Below are 12,373 nucleotides of genomic sequence, written 5' to 3'. Positions count from 1 at the left end.
AGTAAGTGAAAGAAATGCAAATAAATAAAATACGAAAGTTCCTAAGGATGGGGGTAATCAAATCCTAAGTGTTCTAGACCAGTACGGATGCCTTACATGCCTCAAGCAATTATTTCCTAGACAATGAACCTCTAAGACCTTGTCACCACACTTTCGCACTAGCAACAATCAACCTTGAACACATTACCACACTGTCGCACTAGCAATATGAACAAGCAGGCATTAAGAACGATTCATTATTGTCAGTAGACTTAAACTCATCTAATTTTGTTACTCAGAGTTAAGTAAACTTCTAGCATTGGCTAAATCAAGCATTTGATCTATTCCTTTCGGCCTGTAGCATTTGTAAACGCCCTAGATCTAATCTCAACCTTTTGGTCTGTTGATAGCATTAAGAGCACCAATCTAGAAGGAAATCTATCAATTATTTACAATCAACTAAAGCATCCTAACCGAACAAGAACACAAAATCATCTATCCTATCCCTAGAAATTTTACTACACTACTCGGACATAGAAGCGAATAACAAAGCAATCAAAATGAATGAAAATGACATTGTATTAAAAGATAGAGTAGAGTAGAGAAAGTAAAGCATAGAAATCTAAGAAACTACAAAATAAAAATGCAAAACAAGAAGAAAAATGTTGAGTCGCTCAGTTCTCTCACATAAGCTCTCGCTCTCTGGTTTGAGGGTCTGTGGCGTGCTCCTTTGCAAGCTAGGGGAAAAGGGGGTTTATATATGGAAACCCATTTGACCTAGCTTCCCAGACCTGCCCGATGATCTACTCGATGGGGTACACGAGGGTGAAGTCGGGTTACTCCTCGGGTGGATCTTCGGGTTGCTCTTCATGCTCTTGGATCCTCCTCGATCGTGTTGGGGTTCGGACATGTTCTTGCAGCTCGATAGCTCCTTCGGGTACATGCTCGAGTTGTCCTTGTTTTTCCCCATTTTTGGCTCTTTAGCAATGTTTTCATCCAAAATATGCAAATGCAGAAATGCAACACCCTAAATGCTCTAAAAGTGAATTCCTACAGTAAATGACCTAAAAATACTAAGTTAGAGGTATGAACAATGCAAAATATGGACAAAAAAGGATGCTAAAAACATGTAAATTAGAGAGTCATCAAATGCCAAGAACGATTTCCTCCTACTCTCCTCGGCTCTAAGATGCTAGAAACCGAATCCAAAGATTACAAAACTCACAACAAGCATTCACCTACTATTTCCCTCGGCTATCACTATAGCGCGCCTTCGGATTGTCAGCTGAATTCGATATACCAATTATACCCTCAAGCCACAAAGTCCTTCGAGGTAACAATACACATGTACCTAACCGTCCCCTCATGAGTTGTTTGAGATCTCATATCTCTAAAGCAATTATTCTAAGCTCGATCGAGTACCATGCTGACAACAACTACCTCTATGCCTAACGTAGAACATCATAACTATCGCCACAAGCGCTGCTGTAAGATCTCGACCCTAAAATTCCGTACCAACCCGTACATGTCCGTTAATACAATTTAGGGCCTATCGATTATTAATTCGTTTATTAAACAATATGCAACAGCGGTTAAGTAAAAACGGGTTAAATTAAACGTAAACATGCATCCAAATACCATATGGGGTTCTACTACAACGAGAGTCATGCAAATAAACTAGTAGATAGTTTAAAAATACTAGACAAAAAATAAAACTACCCAAATCCACCATCGTCTCCCTTCCTTGCCTTCGTCACGCGACTTCGTCAGCCACTTAAGTCTAGATCCTCGGACCTTTCTTCTCCTACGACCATAAAAGGAGGCGTAAGCAAACAAGTTTGCTTAGTGGAGCAGTCATCCCGTCTCACTAGGATCAGTTCAATAATCTCAATCCAACAAAGTTCTAATTCAATCAAGTCATGCATGTCAAACAACCCATAGGATAGTTGTCCACATCGTTTAGACCAACCATCGTTTTATTGCAATAAAAACATTAACCAAGACAAGCAAGCAATCAAGACCAAATAAACCAACAGTCAAGAGATCGATCATAGAACTCAGCACAGTCACGCACTTACCTTCGGATTTGATATTGAAATTTAGGTAGATTAATTTATTAATTATTGATTTGACAAGAAACACTAATTCAATTGTATTTCATTTAGATTAGACTAATAAATTATTATTTTTTGTGAAAAGAAAAAATATTGAAAGATGCAAAAAATGTTTATTTACAAGTTAAACTTAAAACATAGTAATTAAAATGAAAAAAATGTTGAAAAAAATAATATTAAAAGAAAGGAGACAATAGGCCGACCTGTTGTGGCCAAATGGTTGGAAAAAAAGGGAGAAAATAGAGAGAAATGAGAAAAAAGAGTAAAAATAAATATAAAATAATTAATTAGAAAAAAAGAGAGAAAAATGAGAAGGAAAAAGAAAAATAAAGGTAAAGAAAGTTAGAGTTTAGTTAGGGGTATGTTGTAATCGTACAAATAAAAAATATAGGTATAACAAGGAGTGGGTGTAAATACCATTAAAGTTTGAAATGTGGATGTGTGCTATTTTCTCTATATATATATTTAAAAACAAATGTTTAAGTAAGGACTAAGATTAGGAAGCCTCCACAAGAGCGAAAGACCAAAGAAAATTAACGTTTTCTACAACAAAATATAATTTTTGCTTTAAAGAATTGAGAAAAAATCAGAAGATCGTATATTAGCTTTTTAGCTTCTTGAGGCATGGAGTCTCTTCTTGTATCTCTGGTTCGTCCCTTCTTGTCTATCCACCGAATGGAAGCTAGTAGAGATGCAGTAACTGGAGCTACAATATGAATGGAAGCTTGAAAGATGTACCGGGCGAGGATGCTTTACAGTTGGTCAAGTGAGTTTCCAAGATATCGACAACAATAAATTCCCAGTTACTTGTGACATTTTATAACATGTGAACTAATTGCAGTAATAACACTTACATGTAATGTAGCTTTTAATCTTAGTCTTGTTGTTCTTCGGCTTACTATACATGATACAAGAAACATGTTGAGTTAATCTTAGTCTTTTTATCATGATATTAGAAGCATGTTAAGTTATACATATCGAAAAATAACAAACTGTGTCAGAACCATAAAGCATCAATTGTCTCTAAACCCAATAGAAACTAAATCTAGCTAAATAAATTACGCAGATTTGTATATACATAACTTGTTTTATCTACTCTCAACCAAATCATTGTGCATCTGAATAATATATTTGAGCCAACAATAAATTGGAGCAACAACATGAAGTGTAACATCTCCAAATTCTATATGTGTGGGCCTCTTTGAATTCCAGTCCATTAACAGCCCACTTGGAGAAAAGTCTCAAAATGCACTAAGGGTTTTGCGTGTTTGTGTGTTTATATCTTCATGGAAGCCGTCAAAAGGGAAACGCATATCCAAACCCTAAGAACATAGAAACTTGATGCTTGTGTCCTCAGCAGAAGTTGAAACTAGGATTTTTTATGTCTATATTAGCAGGTTCAATTAACCTTATGTAGTTGTAGTAATTAAGGTGTCAATCCAAATGGGATGACACTATCACTCAAGATGCAATCAAGCAATCACAATTCAAGCCAATTAAAAAAAGTGTTTGTCTAACAATCCTAAAATGATCAAAATGCAAAAAGGAAATGAACTACAGAACTAGAAGCGCACATGCATGACAAGAGGCGAACGTGAATAAGTAAAAGCAAAAACAAGTCTAAGCATGAACTGAACAATAAGAACAGAAACGGTCTCAGGAATGCAATAACAGTCAGAAAAAGAGAAGTCTTAAGGATGGGAGTAATTGATGTCAGCGGAGTCTCCTAGTCTACAGAGTGTTTAACATGCCACAAACAAACTATCCCTAGACAATGAACATCACGACTTACCTAATCCAATCTCTTGGAAGAAGCTACTCAGACTCAAACACTTCCAAACCTAGCTCTCGCTAGAGAAACATGGACGAGCAGGCATGACGAACCAGTTCATTCATGTCAACAAACATGCTAGACAACTAATCTCTTATGCTAGGAATGTAAGTCTCTGGCACTAGTTGGTCAGACATTTCATCAAACACCTTTTGGGTGTGGAAATTTCTAAGCCCTAGTTCCAATTGATCATAGAGAAAATAATATTTCTAACTCTAACTCAGAAGGGAATCATACGAATCTAAACTTAAACACCCTACTGCATACTAAGATCCTCCACCTAATCTATCCCATCCTCAAGAACTCTAACACTACTCGGATCCAGAAATCATCATCACCTACAAACCCAGAAAACATTGAATTAAGCATAATCAGATAGATAAAAATGAGATGAACAACTTTGTAGAAAAAATCAAAAGCAAAAACTAAATGAATTCAAATATATCTGGATTACAAAATCAGAACAAGTTTTATGTGGCTAGGTAAGTCTTAAGTAAAAAAACAAGATACCTTGGGCAAAGACTTAACATAATGTATTTAGAGAAAATAGCACTCACACCCACTTTTTGCTACACCAATACTTTTTACTTCTAAAATTACAACACACTCCCTAACTCTCTTTACCTTTACTTTATTTTTTTCTTTCGCATTTTTCTCTCTCTTTTATATAATTAATAATTTTATATTTATTTTTACCTTTTGTTTTCCTTCTCATTTCTCTTTTTATTTTCTCTTTATCTTTCAATATCTTTTTCTTAAAACATTTGTTTTTCATTTTAATTACTATGTTTTAAATTTAACTTATAAAGAAACATTGTTTTGCATCTTTCAATAATTTTTCTTTTCACAAAAAGTATTACTTTATGAGTCTAATCTAAATCAAATACAATTGAATTGGTGTTCATAGTCAAATTAACAAATTAGAAGTCCAAACTAAATTAATTAAATAATTTAGAAATTAATAAATTTCTTTAGCTAAATTTTCAATATGAAATAGACTTGTTTGTCCACATACTTTAAGATTAAATTAGATGCATAATGGATTAACAAGATATTATATTCATAAGTACCACTTGCATAGGTTTTAAGAAACTTTGATCTATTACCGGTACCCACAAATTCTATTGGTATCCACATGATTACAAAAATATGGATTGATGTTGCGCTATATGCTAAAAGCGCAAATTCGATTGGTATCCACATGACCACGAATATATGGATTTGATGTTGTCGATGAACCTAAATCCTAAATCTCTAGAACCCACAAATTCTATTGGTATCTACACACTACAAGAAAACAGCTTAAAACTGACGAGCATAACTGTCAGTCAGCCGTCGGAAACACCTATTACCGACAAATTACTGACAGATGGCGTCCGTCGATTCTAGATTGTCGAAAAAATAAATATGTCAGAAATCCGTCAGTAATTACCGACGAAATTCCGACAAGCATTTACCGACAGATTATCGACAATAATATTAATGGTAAACTGTCGGTAAATCCGTCAGTAAAAGCCTATCGGACAGCCGTTGGAGACGTGTTTGTCGGTAATCCCGTCGGTAATTTGCTGTCAGACATCCGTCAGAAATATATTTCCGACGAAATTACCGACAGAACAACATCGGAAAATATCCGTCGAACCGACGGAAAACCGACGATTTAACGACGGAATTTCGAGAAAGTCCATCGTTTCCGACAGATTACCGACGGTTTGTTTTCGAGAAAGTCTGTCGTTTCCGACAGAATTCCGACGGTTTGTTATCGAGAAACTCCGTCATTTCTGACAGATTTCCGACGGAAATATATATATATATATATATATATTTATAAATAACATTATTATACAGATTTTATTATGAAAATATTCATTAAAACTGAAATGCTTATATATTTAAATTCAGAAAGTTAAAAGTTTGAGAGAAAATATGTTTTAAGTGAAAAATATTCTAATAACCGAAAACAAATAATTGTTCCAAAAAGAAAGCAAAGATTCAAGAAAACCTAAGTGGAATGTCTTGCCCGCATCTCACTCATGAAGGCTGCTAGCTCCATGTCCCTCTTCTTGTACTCCTCGTCCCTTCTTTTGTTCTCTGCTTTTTGTTCTTCCATTTCCGCTTTTTGTTCTTCCATTTCCTTTTCCAAAGTTGCAATCCGAGCATCCTTCTCTTGCATAGCTTGTTGGAACTCTTGGGTGGGAGCAAATGAGAACCCCGATGAACGAGAAACCGAACTTCTTTCGGAGAGATTTCCTAGTCCAAAAACCCGTCCCTTGGTTTTAATAGTTTCCTACACATGCATTTTAAAATTATATAAATATTTTAAAACAAAACAAAAGTAAAACAAAAATTTTAAAAATAAATGTTACCTTGAAAAAAATTTCGTTTAATTTCTCTCTTCTAAATTCAACCGTAGACTCTGATCCATCAAGAGATTGTAGCATCTCCTCCTCCCGCTTCCTCGAACTCTCAACAAGCAGCTTAGCTCTACCATCTTGTAATTGGCCGGTCTTTTTGTTGGTGTGCATATCCTCCATCAAAGTAACATAGTCTGGTACCACACCATCCCTAACAGTCTAAAAGAAACATTTAAATTATGTAAAGATTGTCTAATTAATGATAAAGAAAATAATTATAGAAAGTCTTAAAACTTACAAGTTGCTTTTGTCGGGTATAGGCACTTATTGGACCATTGTTGTGGGTAGCTATACCCAACCCCCCACGTTCGCTTCTTCTATTCTTAGAATGTTGGGAGGATGTTGCTTTTGTCGGGTATAGGCACTTATTGGACCATTGTTGTGGGTAGCTATACCCAACCCCCCCCCCCCCCCCCAATATTGAATGAAACCTTTAAAGAGATCCTCATTCACATTTTTTGGCACCTTTCCTCTCTTCCACAATTGCTTCCACTCATGCAACTGTTTAGAATATTGTATTGCGGCATACTTCTTGAAAGCTGTTCGAACTTGGCTCGTGACATCTGGTTTCCAATTGAAATCTTGCTAAAAATATAAAGAAAATGCATTAGCAAAAAATATATAAAACAATGTTATAAAATTAAGTTGTTAAAGTTGAAAATTTTACCGCAAATTGCCGAAACCAAATGTCTTGTTCTTTTGTAGGCATAACTGAAAACTTTGCATATGGTGTTTTGAGGATTCCATACATCATATGCAAAATGGATTTTGTGATGCCATTATGAGAATCACAAAACCATGTTGTCCCTGGAGCACCATACGGATCTAAGCGGGGGATAAGTGATCGGCCAGGTTGAGAAACGAATTCTTCAATGCTCATTTCCACTGGAACATTTTCTGAACCTTGAGAATCTGGGACAGCGCTACTAGGTGATTGTGAAGCACTAGCTTCTCCATTAGCTTGGTTCATAGAAGTGTTTGCAACATAAGAACCATAGTTCCTTCAACAAAAAAACAACAAAATTTAGAAAAAATCTTCAAGCATAATTAAATTAACAAAAATCAATCAATAACAAAATTCAATTCATCAAACCCAATTAACAATTTATATTCCACCGTTTACTAATTCATCAAAATTTAATTAATGCTATCCAATTAACAATTCAAATCCTCAAATCAATAACCATTGAAGCTAATTCTCAAAATCTAGATAGTTGTCTCAAAACCAAAATCAACAAAAACCCAATTCAATCCCTTAAGAACAAACCAATCAAACACTTACAATTCTTAAAATTCTCAATTCTCAAAGAAAAATGAAGAACTCAATTCACTAATAAAGAGCTTGGCGTCCTCCTAGAAAAGATCTAATAAGTCCCAAACAGAGCCAATTAATCAAATCTAATAACTCTACCATATTCCTAAGAAATCTAACAAACCTAAGAAATTCATTCGAAAAGAGAGAACTTACGCCATAAGAAGTCGCCGGATCGGAGGGAGACAATCGCCGGAGTTTCGCCGGTTTGGAGGGAGTTTTGCCGGTTTGGAGGGAGTTTCGCCGGAGTTTCGCCGATTTGGAGGGAGTTTCGCCGGTTTGATGTTTTTTTGTCTGAGATAAAATAAAACACTCGGGGGAGAAGAAAATAAAACAACTTTGTTATTATCGATATTCTCGACGGAAAACCGACAGTAAACCCGTCGGTTTAGACTGAAATATTTAATTGCCCGCGGTAATGAAAATTTCATTTTATTTCATTCCCGGGGAAAATTATGGGATCCGTCGGAAATCTATCAGTAATTCCAAACTATTTCCGACGGACTTCCGACGGTTTATTTTAAAATTTCGCAAACCGTCGGTAATCCGTCAGTATCTCCAACTATTACCAACGGATTTCCGACGGCTTAGAGGTTAAACCCCTTAATTTCATAATTTCTCTTCACAAATATGCATATATTATGTGTTTAGATTGACCATGTAAGTAATGTTCAAAATAAGCATCTATATGATTAAGTTATAGAAAAAAAAATTCAATGATAAGTAACAAATACTTGAACCATAACTTGTAATACCACATTACAACTACTTTAGCCAAACAACTTAACTTATTTTTTCAAAAACAAATTTTGAAGATTGCTGTTTAAAAGAAGATTATTAAGCTATTAAATATCTACTTTAAAGATACAATAAGTTTAATAAAAACAAACTATTCTGAATCAGAAGAAACTGAGTCTGAATCATCTCCGTCAAATTCTCCAATAATATCCTCTGACTCTAAGTCGACTCTGTCATCAGTGAATTGGGAGAAGTCAACCACGAGGTCAACATCAAAAGAATGCTCAACTGGGGCCATGTAGCCAACATCAAAAGAATGCCTCCATGCTTCTGCATTTGAAGGATGTGTAATCTCTCCGTTTGATCTATGTTCTGCGTGCCATCTCATTGGACCAGCCGTACGCTCAGATTGATATAATCGCTTCAGCCTTTCTGTGATCGGTAAATACCACATCCGCTTATATGGAACTGGAACCCTACCGCTTGTTTCCTGATATCTTGGTTTTTGACAAAATCGACACCTTGTCCTATCTTCGTCTTCTCTCCAATAGACCATGCAATTATCTTCGCATACATCTATCATTTGATATGGCAAACCAAGACCGGCGACCAATTTCTGAATCTCGTAATATGTACCTGGAAAATGATTATCTTCAGGCAAAATGTCTTTCACAAAATCTGTTATCGCATCCACACATTCCTCAGCCAAATTGTAGTCCGTCTTTATGGTCATTAATCTGCTTGCAGATGATAAAGCCGAATGACCTTCCCTACAACCTTCATATAACGGCTGCTTAGCTGCGTCCAACATAGAAAAAAACTTGCATGCCTCTGCATTAGGTTCCTCTAACCTATCAACATTTTGACCCATCGATTTCATATTTTCCCTATATGCATCATTCACCATCTCAACAGTACCCACACCATAATCTACTTCTGTTCTAGGTTCCTTTACGCTATCAACAATATATGGTTCGCTAGAACTAATATACTCTGGTCTTTCACCATGGAGAAACCAAATTTTGTAACTCGGCATAAAACCATTCGAATAAAGATGACCTCATACTAAATCAATCCTAATATTGTGAGAATTCCGGCAAATCGAACATGGACATTTCAACTTACGGGTTTGAAGAACAATCGGTTGTTGACATGCCAACTCCATAAACTCGCCTACACCACGAGCATACTCATCATTCAATAAATTTGATTCTGGATCGAGCATCGGTCCGTTCATCCAAGATCAAAAATAAGAAGAAGAAGACATTTTTTTTTTTCTAAAAAAATGAGTGAGAGTATGAGAAGGAGTGGTTCGTTTTTATAGAGAAAGTAAATTTTGTATCCGTCTGAACTCTGTCAGTAATCCGTCAGTAATTTTTGAAATTTTCAACGGCTATACAACGGCTACATTAACGGATATATTTACCGACAAATATCCGACGAATATTTATTTAAACGGCTATAATAAGTTTACGGACGGATTTCCAACGGCTGTAAATTAATACCCATCGGAAATCTGTCGGTAATTGAATAATATACAAACGACAACAACAACGGATATATTTACCGATGAAATTCCGACGAAAAATACTGACGGTTGTATCTGGTCAGTAATCCATCAGAAATGTTGATTTACCGATGAAATTCCGACGGAAAATACTGACGGTAATATCTGGTCGGTAATCCGTCGGAAATTTTGACAGATTACTGATGGCAACTGTCTGTCGGTAAATTTCCGACGGAAAACTGACAAACTTTTATGGTGTCAGAAATCGGTCAGGATACCGTCAGTAATTACCGACAGATAGTTCCCCGTCAGAAGTGCCGTCAGTTATGACCTTGTTTTCTGGTAGTGACATGACCACGAATATATGGATTTGATATTGTCATTGTATCCTAAATCCTAAAGCTTAGAATCCACAAATTCTATTAGTGTCCACATGACCATGAATATATGGATTTGATGTTGTCTTTGTATCCTAAACCCTAAATCTAAGCCTTAAACCCTAACTTCTAAACCATAAACCCAAAATACTAAATTATAACTCTAAATGTTCAAATAAAAATGGATAACATATAACTTATTTATCTAAAATATGGCAAAAGGCATATTAAAATGTAGAAATGCGGAAGACATCCACAAAACCACATCTAACCAACCACATTACATATTCAAATTATGAATTTAATAGTCTAATCAAGTAAGTATCCACAGTTTACTATCCACTTATCGTAAAATAAATGTTCAGATAGTGTATAACTTATTCATCTAAAGTATAACAAAATGCATCTTAAAATGTAGATTAAATGTAATCATAATATTTTGTGCAAAAAAATATACAAAATTTATTAATAATAACTAAACAAATGATAATAAAGATAAAAACAAGAGAGAAAAATAGAGAAAAAGATAAGAGGAGATCATCCAAGGGCAAAATAGTCTCTATTTTATGACAAACTTGCCAAAACTTGCTCAAAAGTACACCATAGTCAAGAAGTAGGTGTGAGTGTAAGACTATCTTATGAAAGTGGGTGTATATGCAATCGTCTCATGTATTTATAATAAAACATGGAAACCCCTACAACATTAAACGACAAGATGGAGAGTCGGTTCGGGAATCGGGTTGGCTGAGTCAGAGCGTTTTTCTTTCTGACGTGTGCGGTCAAGTCGGATGTCATCTCTTCCAGGAATGGTTGGTCGAGTGGGATAACATCCATTGCAGACGTGCTTGGTCGAGTCGCATGACGTCCATTCCAGGCGTGCTTGGTCGAGTCGCATGACGTCCATTCCAAGCGTTCTTGGTCGAGTCGCATGAATTGAATCCTGGAGTCGCATGTCTTGAGTCGCATAACTTGAATCCTTGAGTCGTATGTCTAGCGTGGTCGGTCGAGTGAAATGTCGTCTCTCCCAGAAGCGTCGGTCGAGTGGAGTGGCGTCGACTCGACCTGCATGTTGGTGCTTCTTCGCGGGAGCGTCGGCCGAGTCGAAAATCTGGATGCATATGCATCCACTAAAACGGTGATAACTCTTGAAACACACTTCTGATTGACTTGAACTAAACGACATTGGAAAGATGACTTAATTCCCTACAACTTTGATGAAGAAGTCGAAAGCTGAATCTGATAGGTGTATATTTTACACTCTATTATCATACATTTCTCATTCATTTTGTTCTCTTAACTTATTGTTTTGCATTGTTTTTTGTCTCTTTTGCAGAATATGCATATGTAGGTTGAGAGTAGATTCACTACTCTGTCTTCAGCAAAAGTGAATTAGGACAATGAAATATTAATTAGTGCATTCAGTAGTGAATCTAGTTATATTATGTTATCGGTTCACGATTTTATACAATTTTTTTACAAAATAAAGTCATGGAAAGTATCACAAAGATACAGAGATTGTTTAGATTACTTTACAAAATTTTAGAAAACTATAAAATATTCTCTAACAATTCTTAAAAATCTTTCACTTATTCACTTTTGATGATTTTGTCGAAGTTTTCAAATTTTTTTATAAATTAGAATCCAACAAATCTGCCGAAATCTTGAAATTTCCACCAATTTGTCCTAGTCAAAACTATTGTTTTTTGTTTTGTTTGTAGTACATGTAGCAAAATTAAAAAACGTGATATAACAAATTTTTACGAAAATCTTATACCGAAAGTATTCAAAGTTAATTACAAATACAGTGTAAAACTAACATATTATTATAATTTTAATATGAAAGTGGCAAGACCTTGTAGAATCTAGATGTAGTTCTAGTTTATTATTTTTCCATGTCAAAGTTCTATAACTAAACATACAAAGACACTAGACAGTGGGTATGTCTGTACAAATCTACGAATCTGACGACCAGTACTAATCAGGTACTTGTTACATCATATATATACTTAGGGTTTATAAAAGGGAAAAAGATGAAACAAATTAGGTGTACTGCGCTATCATGTTTTAGCGTTGGCTATAGGTCTTAATTTGCTATAGGTCT

The 12,373-nt window shown here is 35.3% G+C and overlaps 1 protein-coding gene and 1 pseudogene across 1 annotated transcript; both read right to left on the bottom strand.

The window, feature by feature from the left end:
- Window positions 1–5,926: 5,926 nt before the first annotated feature.
- LOC147934449 (uncharacterized) lies at window positions 5,927–7,811 on the bottom strand. Its single transcript, XM_087472635.1, has 5 exons — window positions 7,807–7,811; window positions 7,006–7,339; window positions 6,804–6,923; window positions 6,291–6,497; window positions 5,927–6,211 (listed from the first exon to the last, which is right to left on the bottom strand). The coding sequence occupies exons 1-5, from the start codon at window positions 7,809–7,811 to the stop codon at window positions 5,927–5,929; spliced, it is 951 nt and encodes a 316-aa protein (XP_087328761.1).
- Window positions 7,812–8,539: 728 nt separating this feature from the next.
- On the bottom strand, window positions 8,540–9,655 carry LOC147934448 (uncharacterized; annotated as a pseudogene).
- Between the last annotated feature and the right edge of the window lie 2,718 nt (window positions 9,656–12,373).

The sequence above is a fragment of the Camelina sativa genome, chromosome 11 (assembly GCF_030686135.1).
Source record: "Camelina sativa cultivar CO46 ecotype springtype chromosome 11, ASM3068613v1".
NCBI lineage: Eukaryota > Viridiplantae > Streptophyta > Magnoliopsida > Brassicales > Brassicaceae > Camelina > Camelina sativa.
Note: the sequence above shows the minus strand (reverse complement) of the source record. Positions and strands in the feature narration are given on the sequence as shown.

What these genes read in the sequence shown, in the direction of transcription:
- LOC147934449 (XM_087472635.1), bottom strand. An exon ending in AATTGTGGAAGAGAGGAAAG is followed by an intron (nt 6,498 to 6,803) that starts GTGCCAAAAAAT and finishes TGTTTCTTTTAG; the next exon opens with ACTGTTAGGGATGGTGTGGT. An exon ending in TAAACGAAATTTTTTTCAAG is followed by an intron (nt 6,212 to 6,290) that starts GTAACATTTATT and finishes ATGCATGTGTAG; the next exon opens with GAAACTATTAAAACCAAGGG.